The sequence below is a fragment of the Corythoichthys intestinalis genome, chromosome 19, assembly GCF_030265065.1.
Source record: "Corythoichthys intestinalis isolate RoL2023-P3 chromosome 19, ASM3026506v1, whole genome shotgun sequence".
In the NCBI taxonomy this organism is placed as follows: Eukaryota; Metazoa; Chordata; class Actinopteri; order Syngnathiformes; family Syngnathidae; genus Corythoichthys; species Corythoichthys intestinalis.
The window spans coordinates 21234290-21256143 of record NC_080413.1 but is presented as its reverse complement, the minus strand read 5'-3'; the positions used below and the strand labels follow the sequence as shown (position 1 = coordinate 21256143).

Genomic DNA, 21854 nt, shown 5'->3' with positions numbered 1-21854 from the left:
GGAAAAGGGTACCTCGGTGTATAGTTATAAAAATCATATGTATTTTACAGTTGGGTTCCTTTATTAGAAATACAATCGAGGTTATGAAGGCAAGGCGCCGATGTTGCATTCACGTGCACAGTGTCGCCGCTAGATCGGATTGTTGTGGTGCGTGATTATAATGCAGATATCGTGAGTGTCGTCCACGCACTCACCTGTTTTGGTCAAGAGCGCCGACATGGCCCACGCCACGAAGAGGGCACTGCAGATGAAGCACACCTGTACAAACAGCATCTCCCTCCTTTTGCGAACTTTAAACATCTTCGCCATGATGCTCTTCTTCTTCTTGGATGCCTTCACGGTGTCGTCCTGCTCCATGGCTTTTTTCTCCTCGCCGCTCGGCCACTTTTATTCTCCTAATTTATATATTTGTCTTGGCCGCCGTCCTTGAAATTAGCCGAAGGAAAAGGCGCCCTGATCGCCGTTTTTTTTTGTTTTTTTTTGTTTTTTTTTATTTATTTATTTACAAGGAACCCAGTCGAGATGCGGTCCTCATTTCAGTTGCACTACGATTCAATTCAGCGGGGGAATAAGACAAGCGAAATCCCACTCCGGCGTGCATGTTGTCCCGTGGAGAGGAGTGGAGGTTGGTGGCGGTGTGGTGGGGGGGCTAAAAACACACACGCTATCCTCTCTCCTCCTCGCCTTGCTGTAGTTTGGCGCTTTTGCCTCCAAAGGCGCCAGCGTCCCGTCATCAACGGAGGCTCGCTCAGCTGCGTGGGAGCGACTCCACGCACCTGCGCCTGATGTCCCGTGCGTGAGCGTGCGTGGAGGTTAATTGTCACATTCAGGCAGCGGTCGTGCAGCAGAGTATGACTCCTCCTTCCCAATGGATTCCTCCCCAGAGCACTGCCCTCCTTCTATCCGGCCGACCTTCATCCACTCCCCCCTCAATCTCAATGAGACAGTGGGCTCCTCCAGCGTCCACCTAGACAACACCAACTAGTCAATCAGCTGTCACGTGATTTTTCAACGCGTGATAAAAAGCATGAATTTCGAGCCCACATCATGCCACTAGTGCCTGACCAGCAAATCATCCAACGGGTTTTATGATACCAGAAGCAAATAAGTGAGTGTTGTGAGAGGAATTAAAGCTGTTGCCTGCAGAAATGACCCAATCTATGAGTCCCCCCCCCTCCCAGATAGGTGCCGTATCATTAATCCACTAGGCCCCTGTAATCTACAGGTGGTAAAGTCAAGGCCCAGGGGCCAGAGCTGACTCAACACAACATTTTCCCAATTTGTTTGTGTTCCACTCAAAGGAGGAGTATGACTTTTTTTTTTTTTTTTTTTTTTTTTTTTGGGGGGGGGGGGGGGGGGCACAGAGTGGCGCCTCCAGAAATTTTTCATAGGGGTGGCCAGATGGGGCCACTTAAAATCTTAGGGTGGCACACCAAAGTTAAAAGCCATAATTTCTAGAGATGATCACGTCATTTTCAAAGTATCTGAATCAGCAAAAAAATATCGGCCATGCCTTTTTATAATATATATATATATTTTAATTAAATCGTTTTCTAATTGTATTTAACGTTACAAACATAATATGTTACACTCATCCAGAGTCTTTAGTTTAGGCTTAACACTCAAAAAACTGATCCAAGCTCTTCTTTGATGTAACACATTAAATTTTTGTTTGATTTGCTAAAACAAATCTATTAAATACAAAATATATGTACATTTCATAGTGACAACGTAATAATTTCATTTTCACATTCAGAACTCAAAATGAATGAGTTTCATTGGAATTGGGACCGCCCGTTGCGCATGTGCAAAGTAACGCGCGCTCAGCCTCTGTTCATCCCCGTCTGGACTTGCTTTTTCACCGACAACTTCTTTCGTCACTGCGGTAGGGTTATACTTTACAGATACGCTCAAATGTGCTGTAATCCCACTCATTAGTGAGTACGCAATTATGTAATATTTTTAAAAGCTTGCTGTGAAAAGACCGTGAGACAAATTTCACCGTTAGTGAAGTCAGACATCGCGTGCTTGCTTGCTAGCTAGCTAGCTAAACTACACGAGGGAGAGTTTATATAACTTGTGGAATGCGACAAATGGCATCGGTACTCTTGCACCTTGCATAATCTATTCTATCGTGAGGCTAAATGTAACTGTGCATTTATATTTTGTATATGATTTTCTGTTTGTTGTTTAGCGTTTTACTTAAATTTGTTTTCTGTGTTCAGTCATCTGCTGCTGAGGATGCAGAAAGGGACATCGCCACCACAGTCATGGGGATTTACACAATCAGAAGAGATGGACAGGGCATAATGATAGGCTGACTGGACTCAAAGAAATTTAAATGTTATTCAGGCTCTGTTTTGTACTTCTACATGTGTATTGTACATATATATTTAATATGTGTTTGCAGGCGTTACATATTGGACTTTATGGTACGGTTTCGTGTTCAACTGGAGCTGGTTATACCATGCCTTAGCCTTTGCAAATATTGTACTTATTGTTGTACTAGTACTTGTGCTACTTTGTTTGAACCACTTTTGAAGTCAGCAGATTACTTTTCTAAATGTGATAGGTCATGTACTGTCTTCATCATAGAGGAAAAAACTTAAGAGAACGTTTTTCGTTATTTTGATGAGTTCCATGTTGACGATAGGTATACTGTAAATTGGGATGCGTTTTTATTTGTTTTAAATAAAAACTGACCAGATTTTGTGTTCTGTCTGATATGAGGGTCAAATGAAGTATGAAAAAAATATTTTAGACTATATTAATTTGAGTTAAACAAATGTAAATTAGTTGAGGCCAGTTAAAGTACTAATTTTATTTTGGCTGTATTTGATAAAATGAGTTTGACAAACTCAATTTTATCATATTACAAGGAGGTACTTAGTTTGAGTTGGGGCTACATAAATTTAATGGATGGAAATCCTGCCCAAAATTTATTTGTGTTCATCCAATGAGTTAATTTTTTTAGTGTAGGGTTATCAAATTTATCCTGATAACGGCGGTAATTTTTTAAAAAAATATATCACGTTAAAATATTTAACGGAATTAATGCATGCGTTGCACGACCCACTCACACATTGTCGCGCTCAAGCTGTAATGGCGCCATTTTACCTATATAGAGAGATAAAAGGCAGCGTTAAATGAGTGGAGTGAATTTGGCAGCCTTTGGAGCCTTTTTTTTAATTGGCTAAAGCCTTACAACCCCTCTCCCTACGATTAGAAATATCATGGGAAGCAATGTGGGGAAGCAAGGTTGCAATTGATCTTTTTCTTAACACCTTATATTATTCCCAAACACAGAGAAGATATATCAATTGGTAGCACTACGCACAGTCATGGTTCCACTTCCCATCATGCATTTGGGCATGGCTACAGTATCATTTACTGAAAGCTCAAAAAATACACTAGATGGCAATATTTAGTCACAATATACAAAGTCACAAGTCTTTCTATCCGTGGATCCCCCTCACAGAAAGAATGTTAATAATGTAAATGCCATCTTGAGGATTTATTGTCATAATAAACAAATACAGTACTTATGTACTGTATGTTGAATGTATATATTCGTCCGAGTTTTATTCATTTTTTTCTTAATGCATTGCCAAAATGTATATGATCGGGAAAAATTATCGGGAATGATTGGAATTGAATCGGGAGCAATCGGATCGGGAAATATCGGCAGATACTCAAACTAAAATGATCGGATCGGAAGCAAAAAAAAACATGATCGCAACAACCTTAATAATTTCGTTTTTCATTATTTTATTGCAGTAAAAAGGTCAGGGGAAAACTATCAGAAAGACTTAATGACACTGCTACTGATATACTTTGGTGTATTGTGTAATATTTGATGTTACTAATGATTTAATGTGCATAGTCCATAACTGTCCAGTCAACATTTTGAGTTCCACAACAATTCTGTTTTATTGTGGTATGTATATATCAGGCATAAGGTGTACATTTAACAAAACAAAATAATTACTGGGGAAAAGCAGGTGCTGGCAGATTTGCATATGGGATGAAATGCATAACTGATGCTACAACAATCTAACAATATACTGGCAAGCGGGGTGGCCAGTGGGGTGGCCAACAAATTTATAGGGGTGGCCATGGCCACCCCTTGCCACCCCCTGGGGGCGCCACTGGCCGGGCACAACATGTTGATGACCCCGAAACGCAGTGTCAACAATAAAATTAACTTACAAGAATATAAAAATAATAAAGACTAGAACAGCCGGCGGCGAGCAAGTGACAACTCGTCGTTCCCCTGCTGCGGGCAGGAGAGCTCGTTTGCCGGGGAAGCAGCTGGACAATGACCACCGAACAAACCTGCCGACGTCGGAGGAGCTCGTATAGCTGCCCAAGCCGAACCCTAGGATACTGGTCTATTGCCGGTGTTCTGCCAAATTTTTCACCCCTATAATATTTTGCTACCAAAGCTGTTGTGGCTGTAAATAAGCCCTCTTTTACATTCAGTTGGACTCTCAATGTTATCCACAGGCGCTAAAAAAAACAAGTAACATTGAAAGCATACATGTTCAACATGAATATGGCGTAAATTAAAGGTTAACGACACGCCGAAGACGTGAACAGTGAGAGCGCGGCGTGCAGCTAACATGTGTCTTAGGAGGACTTTTCTACATGTCCATCCATGATCAAATGTAAGTAAATTTTCCTTTATTTAAAGAAAGTTTGTAGTGTTTACTTTGTAATCGCTGTATTCGCGGCCATTTTTAACGCAATTTCTGATGGGGTGCAAACCTTGACAGAACACCGGGCACACAAAGAGGGAAATAAGTCGAGTATAGCGCTCTCCCAGTGGGCAAGCGAAGAAGATGAAGGGGGTGTGCGACAAACCGCCGGTCGTCGTACAAAACACGATGTTTACTCACGTCCTCGTAAGTCCAATGGTCCTACAGTTGTCGGACTTTTTTAGGCCAATCTGGGGGTGGGGGTTTCTGAAACAAAACACTGCAGCACATTTGGCTGGCGTGATGCGAAAAATAAATGAATTAATCTGCAAAATCAGCTCAATCCGCAGTCCATCTGCATGCTATAAAGCAGGGGTGCCCAAGTCCGGTCCACAAGAGCCCTTATCCAGCTTGTTTTCCATGTCTCCCTCCTTTAACACACCTGAATCAAATGATCAGCTCATCAGCAAGCTATGCAGGAGCCTGATAAGGATCCTGATTATTTGAGTCATCTGTGCTGGAGGAGGGAGAAATGGAAAACAAGCTGGATAAGGGCTCTCGAGGACCGGACTTGGGCACCCCTGCTATAAAGCAATGCTGTATTGTGAGATGCTGACCCGGTTCGCATTCCTCCTCAAAACATTATTCATTTTCATCGCGCGGGATTAAAAACATTGAATGAATAAAACGATCACTTGCACGCACATCCAAGCGCTCTATTTCATTCAGGATCATAAAATAATAAGGGTGTAACGGTACATGTATTTGTATTGAACCGTTTTGGTACGGGGTGCTCGGTTCGGAACGGAGGCGTACCAAACGAGTTTCTGACGTAATGTAACCCTTACTTTTCGAGGCTGTGAGTCGATCGGGTTACAGTTTCTTTGTGTAGATTATATTTACTCCGTCTTCTCTACTATAATGAGGACCAACACGGTAGGACAGTATATAACCCAGAAACATCAATGGCGCGACAACGTGGCCGCCGTGAGAGCGCAGTGAAACGCGGGCGTTTAAGTCAATCAGCCAATGCACACCAGTCGCAGTGCGGCCGCGTGTTAGACGCGTCCCAGAAGCGGCTGAACACGACGCACGCGAGAAAAACGGCAGAGTTTATTATTTGACGCGAGACGCGGCCCTCCTGCGTCAATACTACTAGCTAGGATTGGGCAGACCGGAAGTCACTTGTGTAAAAATACGGTGGATCTGGTCGATTTTCAAACTAATATGCAATCGTAACCCACTTTTTGAGTCCATCAGATCTCTTGAATAGTAGATCGGGGCACAGTTGACTTGTCTTTGTTGATTTACTGCTGTCTTCTCAGCTATAATAATAACCAACACGGCCCCGTGTTCAATACAAACCCTCCTACCACAACAAAACAAGTAGGAACTAATATTCATATAGGAACTAAAGTTATACAACATAAAATATACAATATAAATGAATACTACATCACATTTGTAAAATATAAACACATAATTAAATAAATAATAGCCCATTTTAATAAAATAAATTGAAATGAGCTAAAACACCTGTAATTAAATAATAAGAATAATACACAGATCCTTTTTACACTATTAAATTTATTAATTTCTGTGTGGCGCTTTAACTTGAGAAAATCCATCAATAAAGCCTTTGAAACCGTTCATAAGATGAAAAAAAAAGATTCATTGAGGCATTTCATTTGTAAAATACATGTTAAAATCTTTGTCATTGGGATTGCTTTTCTCTTTTGCACAGGACTTCTTTTTTCTTCTTTCATTCAGAAAGAAAGATGACCAATACTCAGGGTCTGAAAGGCAAATTGTTGTTGGATTATTATCTTTAAATACCCGCTACTTTTTGAGGAGAATTCTAGCTTTGTATAGGCTAATGTTCCTATTGTTGAAAGCACAAAAGTGTGTAATAAACAACTAGCACATTTATATTTTGCATTTTGTTTTCTTAGTGTACCGAAAATGAACCGAACCATGACCTCAAAACCGAGGTACGTACCGAACCGAGATTTTTGTGTACCTTTACACTAGAGCCTAGTTCGGGCCTAAAAAATCCAGCCCGACCCGACACGGCCCGCTGGTATTGAGGCCCGACCCGGCCCGAGCTCGATCACTTAACTAGATTTGCAGGCCCGAGCCCGAAAAACCCGATTTTTTTTTTTTTTTTTGAGTGATGCGGAAAAAACGCAGCAGCAGCAATTTATTTTCATTTCTTCGAGTTGGCAGAAAAAAACGCAAGTTTTCTTAATGTTTAAATAATCTACATATTTTTTTTAGAATTATCAAAGCATTCACACAACGAAATAACGCTGGGAAAGTTTGTTAAACATATTTCTGAGTGTGTGGGATATTGTTCTCACATGGACGCGCCTCTCTGACAAGGAGAGGGAACAGGAGAGGGCGGCGCCTCGGCCGTGCAGCGGGAGGACAAGAAGAAAAAGCGGCCGGCGCCACGGCGTTCGTGCACACGCACAAGCAGAAGCGCAATACAGAGAGCCTGCTCTCCATTTTTTTTATTTTTTTTTATTTTTTATTTTTTTGAGTGACGCGGAAAAAACGCAGCAGCAGCAATTTATTTTCATTTCTTCGAGTTGGCAGAAAAAAACGCAAGTTTTCTTAATGTTTAAATAATCTACATATTTTTTTGAGAATTATCAAAGCATTCACACAACGAAATAACGCTGGGAAAGTTTGTTAAACATATTTCTGAGTGTGTGGGATATTGTTCTCACATGGACGCGCCTCTCTGACAAGGAGAGGGAACAGGAGAGGGCGGCGCCTCGGCCGTGCAGCGGGAGGACAAGAAGAAAAAGCGGCCGGCGCCACGGCGTTCGTGCACACGCACAAGCAAAAGCGCAATACAGAGAGCATGCTCTCCATTTTTTTTTTTTTTTTTTTTTTTTTTTTTTTAAATAATTTATTAGACCGGCATGGCGGCCCGACCCGACCTGACCCGAACGTGAATGCTTAAATTGTGGGCCCGACCCGACCCGAATGTCGGGTCGGGTCGGGTCGGGTTCGGGTTCGGGTTCGGGCACAAAATCTAACCTCTACTTTACACCCCTATAAAATACCATGTGAAATATGAAATAAACATGCTTTTTTCTGTCATAGGCACTTTAAGACCAAATAAATTCAATGGAAATGAAAACTCGGGAGAAGGGGGTAAACGTTGGTTCACTACATTTCTTATAGTTTAATTTACATTAACAGTAGAAAACATACAGGAGGATATTTCTCTCAAAGCAGCTTCCTCCTAGAGTTCGAGAAATTCACATAGATTAAGTTCATGCTAACTCTGAGTCAGGTCTGACTTTCAGTAGCAAAATTAGTTGTGTGTTCCCTACCTCCACAACAATGACGTCTTTTTACATTACTTTCAGTGGCTGCTGCTGGCCGAAAAAAAGACCTTCTAATATCCGTCTTTGAAGGGGTGGAGGAGGCGGCATGTTGTATTTCTGTCGGGGCTGTGAAGGAGTGTGTGTGTGTGTGGGGGGGGTCATCAGCCAATCAAACATGCGTTTGAGAGAGAAACATTCAGCAAGTGAAAAGGGGTCGATGTAAGTCACATAATGAAAGTACTGTAATTCACTTAATAATGGTAGGGTAAATGCTATCCTTACAACATATGGGAAAACAATCTAAATTACCTACCGTATTTTTGGGACTATAAATCGCACTAGTCCAAAAATGCGCAGTGAAGAGGGAAATAAAACATAAGTCGCACTGCAGTATAAGTTGCATTTTTGGGGGAAATTTACTTGATAAGATCCAACACATAGAACAGATATGTCATATTGAAAGGCAATTTGGAATAAAAATACAATAGAGAACAACATGCTGAATAAGTGTACAGCACGATAATGTTATATGATGCATGAACAACGAAATGCGAACATGGCCGATATGTTAACGTAACATAGCTATTAAGAGTTATTCAGATAACTATAGCATAAAGAACATGCTAACAGGTTTACCAAACCATCAGTGTCACTCCAAAACACCTAAATAACATGTGAAATTATATAATAATGTGTTAATAATTTCACACATAAGTGGCTCCAGAGTATAAGTCGCACCCCCAGCCAAACTATGAAAAAAAAACTGCGATTTATAGTCTGAAAAATACTGTATACATCTGAAGTCATTATATAATGCAAATAAGGTTGCTTAAAAGTTGGTGGGGAAAATTTCAGCATCCTGAAAAGTTGCTAGTGTTATGTCCCTACCGTCCATATGCAAACCGACGCCCTTGCATTCAACACCCAATTTGTTTGTGTTCCACTTCATTTCATGTCTGTAATTGCAACTTCTGTGCTAGTCCCCCTTCCAGAAATCCCACCAATGAGACAAGGATATTGACAATGGAGCTCGGCGGGAAGAAGTGAATATTTTAATAGAAACGAGACAATCCTTCCTTGATGGCATCCTCCAATCATTTGATGACCACGATGAAGCTTTTCACAAACTGGTCACAAAACAATTGTCTGCATCGCAATATACAGTGGGGAGAATAAGTATTTGATACACTGCCAATGGGTTTTCCCATTGGCAGTATTACTATAACCCAGTAGTTCTTAACCTTACTGAAGGTACCGAACCCCACGAGTTTCACAGATGCATTCACTGAACCCTTTGGAATTTCATTATAAAACCTTTTTTTTTTTTTTACAAAATCAAAACCTAGCAAGCTAACATATACGTGAATTCCTATTGAAATTTCTTCCAGATTTTAAATTTACCACAAACAATGTTGCCTTTTGCTGAAGATTTTCACTTTGGTAAATGAAATGAAACATTTCATTTCACACTGTTCCTTTTTTCACAATGTTCTTTTTGTTTGTCTGTGATACTTCCTCATACCAAGTGCCAGGCAACCTTTCACTGAGCAAACCAATTTCTCCTACCATTAGATAGAGGGCTAGCAGTTGAAAGAAATGGAATAAAGCCTGTAAATTGAGGGCAAACCGGTCCAAAAACCTGATTTAAAAACGCCACTGCCTAGTTTTAGTCAGCGTACAAACTAGGGCTCTGCCTTTCTTAACCTTCACCGAACCCCAGTTAAGAACTACTGCTATAACCCAAAATGTTCAATAATTGAAAAAAAAATATTACAGTACAAAACCACAAAATATGGAGTTTATACTTTACAGTACAGTTGGTATGAAATTCAAGTCAAACATAAGGGATGCTGTAACCGTCACTATCGAGGAACTACAGTCTAGGCCAAAAGTTTGGACACATCATCTCATTCGTGGGTTTTCTTTATTTTCATTACTATTTACATTGTAAATTCTCACTGCAGGTTATACAACTATGAACGAACAAGTGTGGAATTATGTATTTAGAAAAAAAAAAATTGAAATAACTAAAAACATGTTTTTTATTCTAGTATCGTCAAAGTAGACAGCCTTTGCTTTGCTGTTCTCCCTGTATTTTTCAAACACTATGAGAATAGTCTGGGACCCAGCCCATTAACGGCCTCTCGAGCATGAACAAAATCAACCGTCAAATCAGATTTGTTTATTTGTGTGATGTGTTCTCAACAAGAAACGTCACTCTTCCGCGTCGGAAGTCGTCTCCACAACAACACAGATGGTGAACAGGAGAGCCGAGAATATGTTCCAATCCATGGTAAAATCAGTTTTAAATTACCAAAAACACATCGACACAAGTCATTGACAACAGTCTGTCTCGCGCTAGCCATGTCGAATAAACTCCGCTCTCCTCGTATGTTTACTTCCGCGCGCAAGTCCCTCGTCGCTTTACTAACGTCACGTCCGCCCGTCGCTGATTGGTCCACTCCACTGTCTGTTTGCTGTGGCTTGCTCAGCCCTGGAAATTTTTAGTCGCTGAATGGTGTACCAGACTAGCCTTGGCTCCGATTACATTTTTGCACACTCTTCGCATTCTCTCGATGAGCTTCAAGAGGTAGTCAACTGAAATGGTTTTCAATTCACAGGTATGCCTTATCAGGGTTAATTAGTCAAATTTCTTGCTTTTATCAATGGAACAGTGACCTTCATTTGTGTTGCATTGAAGGAAGTGTGTCCATACCTTTGGCCTGTACAGTACATATTGACTATGCTATCATTATCTGAGGATACATCAGATGTTTTCAAATTAAGATAGCCCGAGGAAGCTCCTCGATGCTCGCTCCTTGCTGAGCATTTAAGAGAGTTGAGACGCTCCTTAATATCGCAGCGTGAGAGCAACTTCCAGGTCACCTTCAATGTTTTGAGGAATGAGGAGAGAGGAATATCTCAAATTAGAGACTTGAGATGAACCCCATGTTTCCAGATGGAATGACAACATTGCAAATAGTTGATACTTTTATAAACGCTTGGATATAGCAAGAAGTTTATTTGTATGTGACCGCCTTTTAAAATAAATTAAATGATGAACAAAGGGTTTATACTGGCCTCTGATTTCAAAACCAATTCATTTAATTTGTTGTGTATCTGTAATAACTTGAAGCAAACAATTGACACAGTTCATAGTAATGCCTGCTCTACAAAGTTGAGAGTTTGACCTCCATGCTTTAAACTTTGAGCAAAATTTTGAGATACAAGCAGCTGTGGGCAGTCAAATCAGCTTGGAAAATTGTGGATAATTCTTCAAAAATTAGCCTTCAAGCTCTTTAGTCAAATACCAGTTGGAGTAAATTGTCAACTGAAGATAAAAGAGAATGATATGTTTGTTTTTACCACAATTGTTCCAGCTGCTTCATGCTAACACACAAATAAAAACGGCATCGATGGCTAAAGAATAGCATCGATATTTGGGTCTTTCACCATTAAGCCACACCCGAGAAACGCAGACTGGCCAATCACAGAACAGCACACTTGTCCAATTAGTAAAATGATAGCATGTAGACATTAGCTCTAATAGTAATATTACTTTGTTAATTTGAAAAATGGTTATTCTCCGGAGCATGACCATGCTTAGCCAGATAAGCTGATGAGGTTAGGTATTGTTGCATATGTGCAGCAACTTTTGTATTAGTCTTTCCCTTTTGTTCAAGTAAATAGCTGTCATATCTTTTGTAACTTGACAATATGTGTACATACAAGCAGGGATATATTTATAAAATGGGATTGTTAGCAGCGGGCCATGAATGCCTGATACAAATTTTTTTCAGGTCTGCGTAAATAAGATTTGTAATGGACTCTGGAACTACTCTCTCACCCTCCTGCCCCTAATTCAGTCGGCACTGCGCGTGAGTAACAAAATGTTCAATACTGGGTTATGAGACCAAAGCCAATAATTCCCAGGTCCTGAGTTCATCTACCAATAACTGATAAACAGCCTTCAAGTCACCTGCCATCCACATTTTTTATCTCAGGCTCAATAAGTGAGGTCAGAGAATCTCAGTCAACAACCAGAAGGTAATTTCTTCCTCCAGTGGCGTAGCACCAGTTTCACGCCCTGGGCAAGAAAAGTATTACGCCCCTTCTTCAGTCTCTGGATGACCATTCCAGAAGTCCCTTCCAATCGACACCCAAGGACATTTTGCAATCTTTCATGAAAATTACAGTGAAGAAAAAAAGCAAATTAAACAGTTTTGGTTGCTAGGTGCCATTTAAGAAGTGTTTTGTTGTGGTTGTTATTTTCCATTTTAGTTTTCAACACAGGCTGAGTTCCAAAAAGTGGGAATAAGCCACAGTGACAGACAACTGACAACGGAATGATTTTAAGATTTTCCTGGAAGTGGATGTGGACTTTGACTGGGATGGATGTGACTGTGGATCTTGGGTGATGTCATGGTTTTGTATTGGTGAAAATTTGTACGGGGAGCTCGCAAAACAACCTATATTTTAGGTTATTTTGAGTTGTGGAACTCAGGGATGCCATTGGTTGAAGAGCAGCGCTGCCATCAAGTCATAACTGTAACCACCAAATTCCATATAGTCTGTGTCCGCCAGTGTTGGGCACGTTACTTTAAAAAAGTGATTAGTTATAGTTACTCACTACTTCTTCCAAAAAGTAACTGAGTTAGTAACTGAATTACTTTATAGTAAAAGTAACTAGTTACCAGGGAAAGTAACTATTTCCGTTGCTTTAAAAAGAAGCTGTTGTATGTCAAAGAATTAGAAATTTTCTGAGCTGTACTCGAGTCAGTTGAATAGAGAAGAACAGACAGGTAGTTGTGTTATAGAACCTTGTAATATTTATTGAACCCCACCAGCAACAGATTTATCCTACACTTGAAGTGCAACAAAAATAAACAGATTTGAATTGCTTACCACAGATGTCGACAAAAGCTTTGCCCCGGGACATAAATTACACTTTACATGCACATTCTTTCCTTTAATTTCGACCAACTTGAAATAGTGTTTATATCTTCACCTCGTGAAGGACAAATTTTCCTCTGAATCCTCTGCCATCATATCCCTCTGCATCTGTTTTGCGTGTGTGTGTTTGCTGCACGCGCTGTTCCGGTTTGTGTGTGAAAACACCGTCTCTGAAGTACATGCGCTATTAGGCTCGAGCGTTTACGTCACAGAATGGGGGATTGCGTGAGATTTGACAACAACGCAGCCATATTGGAAGCAGGTCTGGCTCGCGGGACATTAAACTTTAACTTTCCAGTTCGATAAAGAGACAAACTCGTTACTAAGTCGAAGAACAGATATGTGATCAAACTTAAGGATGTGAACAATGTTGACCCTTACGAGCAAGCCGAAGACAAATGGAGTTAAGATGTCGACGGGCTTCCACAATCACGCGAAATGGACATTCTGCTGTATTTATTGTTTAGTGTATGTTACTAAACTCATCAGCGATTCCAAAATTACAAATCGCTACAAAGCTACGAACAGTTTTGCTGCGGATGGGTGTAGGACCTGCACATTATGACCGTATCAAACGGCAACTCCATCGTTCTTGCAAAGGTAGGCTATGTGTGTTTACTATTTTCATTGCCATGAACCTGAACGCCCCCCAAGTCTTGGATGACAAATAAACAGAGCAGAGTAGACTCGCTATGGCTGGTAGTTTCTTCAATTTATTCAAAGTAAGAAACGCACCACTTTTGACCGTCGGTAATGGTAACGGTGTTGTAACGGCGGAAAAAATAATTAGTTAGATTACCCCGTTACTGAAAAAAATTACGACGTTATTCCCAACCCTGGTGTCCACTCAGCGTCGCTCCTTTCTGAACGACGCAATGAACAGGTTTCTATCTTAATCAATACAAGGTGCTCCACATCATCCACTCAGCTCCAATCCGGATCCAATTGAGACCGTCCTCTCTGGCCTGTCAAACTAAAAATACAGACGAGGTCTCCTTTCTGGTCCGTCAACCTGTGGCCGGATCAAGTCCTGCAGTTTAGCACGGACCAAACAGGAAATAGAACGTGCTCTCCTCCGTTTTGTGCATGCGTCCGCGGGTGTACGGACTGGATGAGAGATGTATGCAGTGGGCATTGGTCAACACAGCCAGCATGCAGGTGGTCCACGACTGATCGGAGCTGAGCTGTGACGGACTCTGTTGGATTTCGGGGTTAGACATTTCATGCTCCAGTTAAATTTAAGGATGGGAGATATTCAAATTTTTAGCTCAGGCAGTCAGATGGTTAGTCAAGTTCTGACAGTCTCATTTAGGATAAAACTTAACACCATTAACTTACAGAGAGATTTAAGAAAAGGCATGTGTATATGCAGGGCCGGCCCAGGCCATTTGGAGGTCCTAAGCAAAATAATGCAAAGGGGCCCATATTTTTGGCCCACCATTTTGTCACAGTGTACTGTGAAACACATCCATGCAATCCAAGCCATACGTCCATATTTTGTATATCAATCAGATTTTGTTGCACTGCATACTTCAAACTTCTCACCCCAAATGATTGTCAGTACTTACAGTAGATAGCGCCAAACCTTTTTCTAAAAGAGGAAAGAAAGAAGTTAAGGAAGAACTTTTATTTTTTTTAGTTTGTAATAAGTATCAAAACTCACAAAAATCAAACAAAGCAAACTGTAGTAAACAAAATAGAACATAAATTAAACAATTGCCAGATTGGGGGCCCCCTAGTGGTCAGGGGCCCTAAGCAGCTGCATAGTCTGTGTATAAGCTGGGCCGGCCCTGTGTATATGTATAAAGCTGATACATTAGAGAGTATCAACATTTCCATAATTCTACACAGTAACAATAATTTAAAAACTGAAAAAGAGGAGGTGATGACTTGATTGTGGCTACCTTAACTTTGATAATGTTTTATGTGAGCTACTCTTTACATCCTTGTCGAGAGGCTACAAAAAATGGGGGCTTGTTGGTGTGTATGGATGTCACCTTAACTGCCAAGATAAAAAAACGGAAGATTTGCCTGGATGCTGTCTACACTGAAAGCTTGTCAAAGCTGTACCAACATGTCAACTCTGCCACCATCAATTCTGCCCACTTAAAACAGAGCAGCAGGAAAGGTAAAAGGCCTTTGCAGTGCAATCTCCTGCAGACGAAAGGGTTATGTAAGATCCAGACTGGTCCTGTCAGGATGGTATCTGGCAGACCACTTGAAAAAAAAATAAAAGCGCAAACCACGTCCAAGAAGAATGCGAGGCATTCTGTGAAGGCTGCATTTAAGCACAGCTTCACATCAGGGCTTTTTTTTAAATGTCTCAGCAAGTTTTGACTTCATCCTTCAGCCTCTGCATGACCATACTGTATACACACACATGCCCATCATGTGTGACTCCATCCATGCCAGAGGATTAAGTCCCTTCCGGGCCCTTGCCCACACAGCAGGCAGGCAATTGGGGACCATTGCCAGGGCCTGCTTACAGAGATTTAGCCCCGACTTTACACTCGGCGCTTGGGTCAAACATACACAAGAGACCTCCTTTGCCTCTATACAGCACCTTGTGAGTGGACAGTGATTTGTCGCTTTGATCTGGTGGGGGGTGTTTCTACGTGGGATGATGTAGCAAAGGAGTAGTAAGTCGGTGTAAATGTGTTGTTTGGTTTAAATGCCAAGCATGACTCAGATCTTCACGCTGCACGTCAACTAATGGCTTGATGTCAAGGGTGTTAGTGACAAACTGCGAGTTATGCACAACAATTGCCACTAGACGCTGAGATTCACATTTCAGAATCCAACTCCATTATCATGGAAATGATTCAGAGCTTGGAAGCTGTAATCAAGAGTCAGCCCTTGGGTGCAGCATTACAGGGTCATGGAACAACCATATACATATTTTCCAAATACATTTCTCCCTCAAACAAGTGAACTAAACATAGGTCCACAAGGTCTTCACCCTGATTGTTACTACAGGTAGTCCCCGGGTTAGGACGGAGCAGACTTACGCAATTTCGACTTTACGACGCCTGAGTCTCGTCATTATGTATTTTTTTTTAAATGTTGACTTTTGTTTTGTGACGCATGCTTTTATTTTGGTGCAGGAACCGTACAACAGGAAGCAAGCACATGTACAGACGCGCCCACCCCACACACGCACACAGAGACCAGCCGAGTGACAGAGGTGACAGCCTGCGCGCGCATTTTTTGCTTGTGAAACATCACGAGGCGACGGCTGTATATAACCCCTTTTGTACTGTTTGGTGGTTGAATACTTGGGGTGAGTTTATGTGATTGTGTGTGATGATGTATGGACGCTAACTGATACATGCTAGTCGTTTGTTATTGCTGTATCAGCAGCTACATGTAAACACAAATTTGAATTGCTGTTATAGAAGGTGAGACTGATTTAATTCCATTAAATTTTAGTTTCATTCTGCTGAATAAAGTCAGCAAACCACACGGACGTCTGACGTCATCATTTTGGAGCTTAGCTCACTGTCTAGCTAGGACTTGGCTCCAACATCTTGGCAAGGACAGTACAGTGACGTATAATACTATAGAATGTTTTTGGATAGTTTTTTTAGAGAGTGTTTTGAGGAATTTAAAGGGTTAATTCTGACTTACGCGGAAATCCATGTTACATCGCCATCGCAGGAAAGGAACTCTTGGACCGGGGACTACCTGTACTCAATGAATTAGGGCATTGATACTGACTCAACTGAACAGAACACCTCCAGCATAGCAATCAGCGGTATTGATGTTTTTTAAAACTAAAGCTCCTGCTACAAGTTTTGTTTTAGTTAGGCTGAGTCATTACGGTGTAACACGTACAGTGTATCACAAAAGTGAGTACACCCCTCGCATTTCTGCCGATATTTTAGTATATCTTTTCATGGGACAACACTGACAAAATGACACTTTGACACAATGAAAAGTAGTCTGTGTGCAGATTATATAATAGAGTTCATTTATTTCCCCCTCAAAATAGAGCCATTAATATCTAAACCCCTGGCAACAAAAGTGAGTAAACCCCTTAGAAACTACGTATATCCCTAAATGTCCAAATTTAGTACTGCTTGTCATTTTCTCTCCAAAATGTCATGTGACTCGCTACAGGAGTGCTGTCAGCATTGCTGCAGAGATTGAAGAGGTGAGGGGTCAGCCTGTTAGTGCTCAGACCATACGCCGCACTCTACAACATATTGGTGTGCATGGCTGTCACCCCAGGAGGAAGCCTGTTCTGAAGACGGTACACAAGAAAGCCCACAAACAGTTTAATGAAGACACATCAACAAAGCACATGGATTAATGGAACAATGTCCTGTGGTCTGATGAGACGGGCAGGCTTTCTTGTGACAAATGACACAATGACAAATGAGGGATGTACATAGTTTCTAAGGGGTGTACTCACTTTTGTTGCCAGGGGTTTAGATATTAATGGCTATATTTTGAGTTATTTTGAGGGGAAAATAAATGAACTCTTTTATATAAGCTGCACACAGACTACTTTTTATTGTGTCAAAGTGTCATTTTGTCAGTGTTGTCCCATGAAAAGATATACTTAAATATCTGCAGAAATGCGAGGGGTGTACTCACTTTTGTGATACACTGTATCCTTCCAAAAAACATTGAGTCACCATGGCACCAATGGAAGAAAAAACAAAATTATAGTGCTCATCAGTTTGTTGTCCTTGAACCACAAAGTAATTCATGGGCAAACACTCACAAAATACAAAACAGTTTACTTTGTTTTTATTATTATTTTTGTAAACATGTCGTCCTTGTCCTGGCCTGTGCACTACTGAATGACGTTTTTATTCATGGTCATTATAAAAAGATATAGATCTAATGGGTCATTTGACCTCTAAAGCAATGAAAGTAGGTACTGAATGTAGTCTACGTTATATGACACCAATACATTATATTCTTGATGTGACTTCAGAGTGTCATTGACTTAGTGTTTAGAATATGCAAGGGGAAAAAGGGCATATGAAACACAGTATGTCCTCCAACTGTGTTGCATGAGCATCCCATTATGCTTAGCTATCTAATGTATAAGATGATTCTGCTGGGGTGTGTTCCTGATATGGAAAGCTAACCAGATGACGCATGGCTATTTTTTATTTTCTTTAAAGAAAGTATAACAACTTCTATTATGCAGTGCTGGCATGGCATTGAAAACTTTACTAATGAATCGAGTAGACAGATGGAGTCACGGCGTTCCCTTTTTTTCCCCCACACAACCTGTCCACTTTTTATCAAGCCCCTCTCTGGCCAACGGCTGGTGCTGAAAGAACTGTACAAGCTTGCCACTCTCCAGAGAGCTGAGGATTTTACTCCTTGGAAAGATTTCTCTGTTAACTGTGTGAGTAAAAAAAAAAAAAAAATTCATTGTAAGCGTTGAGCATTCTGTGGCCGTCCTCTGGCTTTATTTGTATGCCTGCTCTGGTGTGACGAGTACACAGGGCAGAGAGGAGTGATCCATCTGACTATTCTAGAGGCTGGCAGTTGTCTTCTGGGCTGCTATGTGTTTTTCTACAACCTGAAAACAGCTTCACGGAGCTGTCCATCTATGCCATGGTAAGAAAGACAGACTCTACACAAAGTACGTATGAGCCTCGAATCTAAAGTTTTGTGGGGGAAACCAAGTAAGAACCAATGGTTGGATTTTAATCAGTATTATTTAGCCAAGGGCGTAGGTTTGGTCTCAACATTGGTAGGGACAATACCTTGCCGTCCAAATGAGGGACGGCTAGCTTTACTTCGTTGTTCCTTGTGGTAGCTGGCCTGACCGCAGTAGTTTTGCAGGTTAGCAAGTTCACACAGTTTAATGTTCAGCTAACTCTTGATGCAGGTTGGACTTTCAGTAGCAAAATTAGTGGTGTTTCCGCCACCTCCACAACAGTGACATCTTTATACATTACTTACTGTAATTTTCGGACTACAACCCGCTACTTTTTTCCCTCATTTTGGATCCTGCGGCGTGTGCAATGATGCGGCCAATTTGTGCATTTTTCTGACGGCCGCCAGGGGCGTTCGAGCGTGGAATGTGGGAGTGAGACATGCGGAATATAAGTGTTGAGGAAGACGCTAGTTTGCACTAAAACCGGTGGTTTAACTTTGTACGTTGCGCATGAATAGAGGTGGCGGACCCTCGTCTTTGTGTATGAGTAGAATTGTCAGACCTGCATCATGGAAAACGCTAAAAGAAATTAAATTAGCCATCCGAGTTGTATGGGAAGTTTTGATGACTCGCGGCGAGAGCTCGTTTGCCAAGAGCAAGAGCAGCTATTGCACAGGTATGCCAGGGGAGCCTGGCAGCGTGAAGCGGTGTGAAAGACGTCTGCCATCACCAACGGGTTTCGAGGGGCCAGTCTGCTGCGTGATAAGGAGGACGGCATGGGCTCAGGAGTGAATTTGCCTCATTATGGGAGACATTGAAGGCGACAGCGAAGGAGAGACTGAGTAGGTGCGTGGCAAAGTGTATATCTGAGCGTCTTCATATCCAACACTGAGAGTGAAGACTTCCATGGTTTGAGAGCACAGGAGAAGGATGAAGATTGCTAACAGAGACTTTTATGTTTTTAATAACCAGCCCAGTTAGTGCTGTACCGCCGTGCTGATGCTATGTGACTTCCGTGCCGCTGCTATATAACTGCCGTGTTTGCTGGCACTGTTTGGAACGAAAAGTAAAGGTGTGTTATTAAAATTTTGAAAACTCTGTGTATTTCTTTGTCAATATCTCATGTCACTAAGTGGGAACATGCAGCTTATAGGCAGAAGAGGCTTATGTATGTACAAAATGGTTTTTCCTTTAAAAATGTAGCGGGTGAGGCTTGTAATCAGGGGCGCCCAATAGTCCAGAAATTACGGTACTCCTGCTGGCTGAAAAAAAAACAAAAATGTCTAATATCCCTCCTCTTTGAAGGGGGCCAAGGAGGTGGCATGTTGTCGACATGAATCCGTTGGGGCTGTGTAAGTGTGCATGAGTGTCTCTGTCGCGAGGGGGGTCCAATCATCAGCCAATCAAACGTGTGTTTCGGGGGGGGGGGGGGGGGGGGTACTGGCACATTCTCCAAGTGAAAAGGGATAAATGTAAGTCTGAACATTATAATTAACTTAATAATAGTAGGGTCTATTCTATCAATACAACATATGGGAAGACAACGTACATAACTGAACTAATTATATAATGCAAATAAAGTTGATTAAAAGTTGCTGGGGACAATTTGAGCATCCTGAAAAGATGGTAGTGTTATGTCCCTGTTGTACCTATGCAAACCTACGACCTTGCATTTAGCAGCAATTGTTTTGTTTTTCCTCAGGAGCTTCAATTGACCAAAGTTCAAACTGAAATGTCCTGCTTACATGACGTATTTAAATAGGTAACTACAGTACTGTAAATGTAATTGTTGTTTGCTGTACTGCACATGTATTTATTATATCACAGTGCCCTGGAAGAATATATTAAATTTTGGTCTCAGTCCATTTAAAAATGTTCTCTTTTTAATCATTATCTTGGTTAGTGACATTCTCAATGAGTCAAAATGCAAATGACAGAATCCACACATTGAGTTGCAACGTCCAGCATCATTTTCTATTAACTAAAGAATAGCCTGCTGACAAATAGACTCACCAGCAAGCTCATATACAGCATTTTCCTTTTTTCCCCTACTGATGGCTTCGGCCGCCTCTTCCCCTCCCTTTCTGGGTTAAGAGTCCCTGACACTCAGAGTCACATGTAAATGGAAAGAGCAATGCAGCAGACCAACAATGTGCCTTGTCATGCCACCTCGATCTTTTTTTTTTCAGTTTACTTCAAGAACCAAGGTGGGCTTAAAGTATTAAAAAATGGCCCCCAAAAGTTTCGAGGTAGCCATGTTTTTGTCAAAGGAATTTACTTTTTATCGCCATATGAATCAAGTAAAAAAATGCTTGTCCCGTTGGTTCATTTGAACAAAGTATGCGCCACTTAATTTTTCATAAACCAGAAGGAATTGTATTAACTTAGCAATAAACCAATCAACAATATTTGTTTCCATACCTTGAAATTGTCCTTCAATTAATCAATATGAAAGTCTACTAAGTTTACATCGTAGAATTTTGGTCGAAAACATTGGCCTGATTCTGACAATAACAAAAGTGACAGTGCAAAAATGTAGGACTCCTCCTTTGTGATAGTGCCATCACGACCGCATGCAACTAGATCAAAGTTTGACTGATCTAAAAGGCAGCAGAGACTCCTTTTTGTAATGAGCCATACATAAATAACAGTATCATTTGTCTGACAGCAGGCCCGCAAAGGAATGACTGGCAAAGCCTAGCAAAGAAGACTCACAAAATCGGAATGACCACAGAAAGCATTACGAACACATTGTACATTAATTCTGGGAAGATAGAATCAGACGGGAGCATTAACACGGCCGGTAGACACGTGAAATAAAAGAGAAGTAAGGCGAAGTTATTGCATTCGATCAGAACCGGCAGGGAAGGGGCTGCAGTAAAGCCAATGAGCCAAAAGAATTCCCTGCTATGCCATTTGAGAGTGCACACCTCCATGCCTGAGTAGGAGTTGATAATGTCATAATGTTATTACTCATAAGCAAGCCATGAATGGGGCATTTTTTGTTTGTTTGGTTTTTTTTAAACAATTTCTAAAGGGCGTGGGTGATGTTTTTGAAGAGGTTCATGAATTCTCTCATAATTGGAAGCTTTTTGTTTGTTTGTTTGTTGGCTTGCTTGCTGCGAAGCACAACACAGGCAGCAGATTGTTCTTTCTTAATGTGATAGTTCTACAGGGAATACAGTTACATATTAAGGATGGACATTGAGCTACCAAAAGTTGTCCATAGAAGGTTAG

General features: G+C 41.1%; 1 protein-coding gene across 3 annotated transcripts in view; it reads right to left on the bottom strand.

Moving 5' to 3' along the window:
- Window positions 1–961, bottom strand: part of slc24a4b (solute carrier family 24 member 4b) — a 63341-nt gene extending 62380 nt beyond the window's left edge. Inside the window, exon 1 of one of the 3 annotated variants that reach the window (XM_057822805.1) lies at window positions 195–961. In XM_057822805.1, coding sequence (XP_057678788.1) covers window positions 195–357 — 163 coding nt within the window. In that variant the 5' untranslated portion in view covers window positions 358–961. The remainder of the gene's footprint in view (window positions 1–194) is intronic. The other 2 variants (XM_057822804.1, XM_057822806.1) reach the window with 2 other exon arrangements.
- Window positions 962–21854: the final 20893 nt, after the last annotated feature.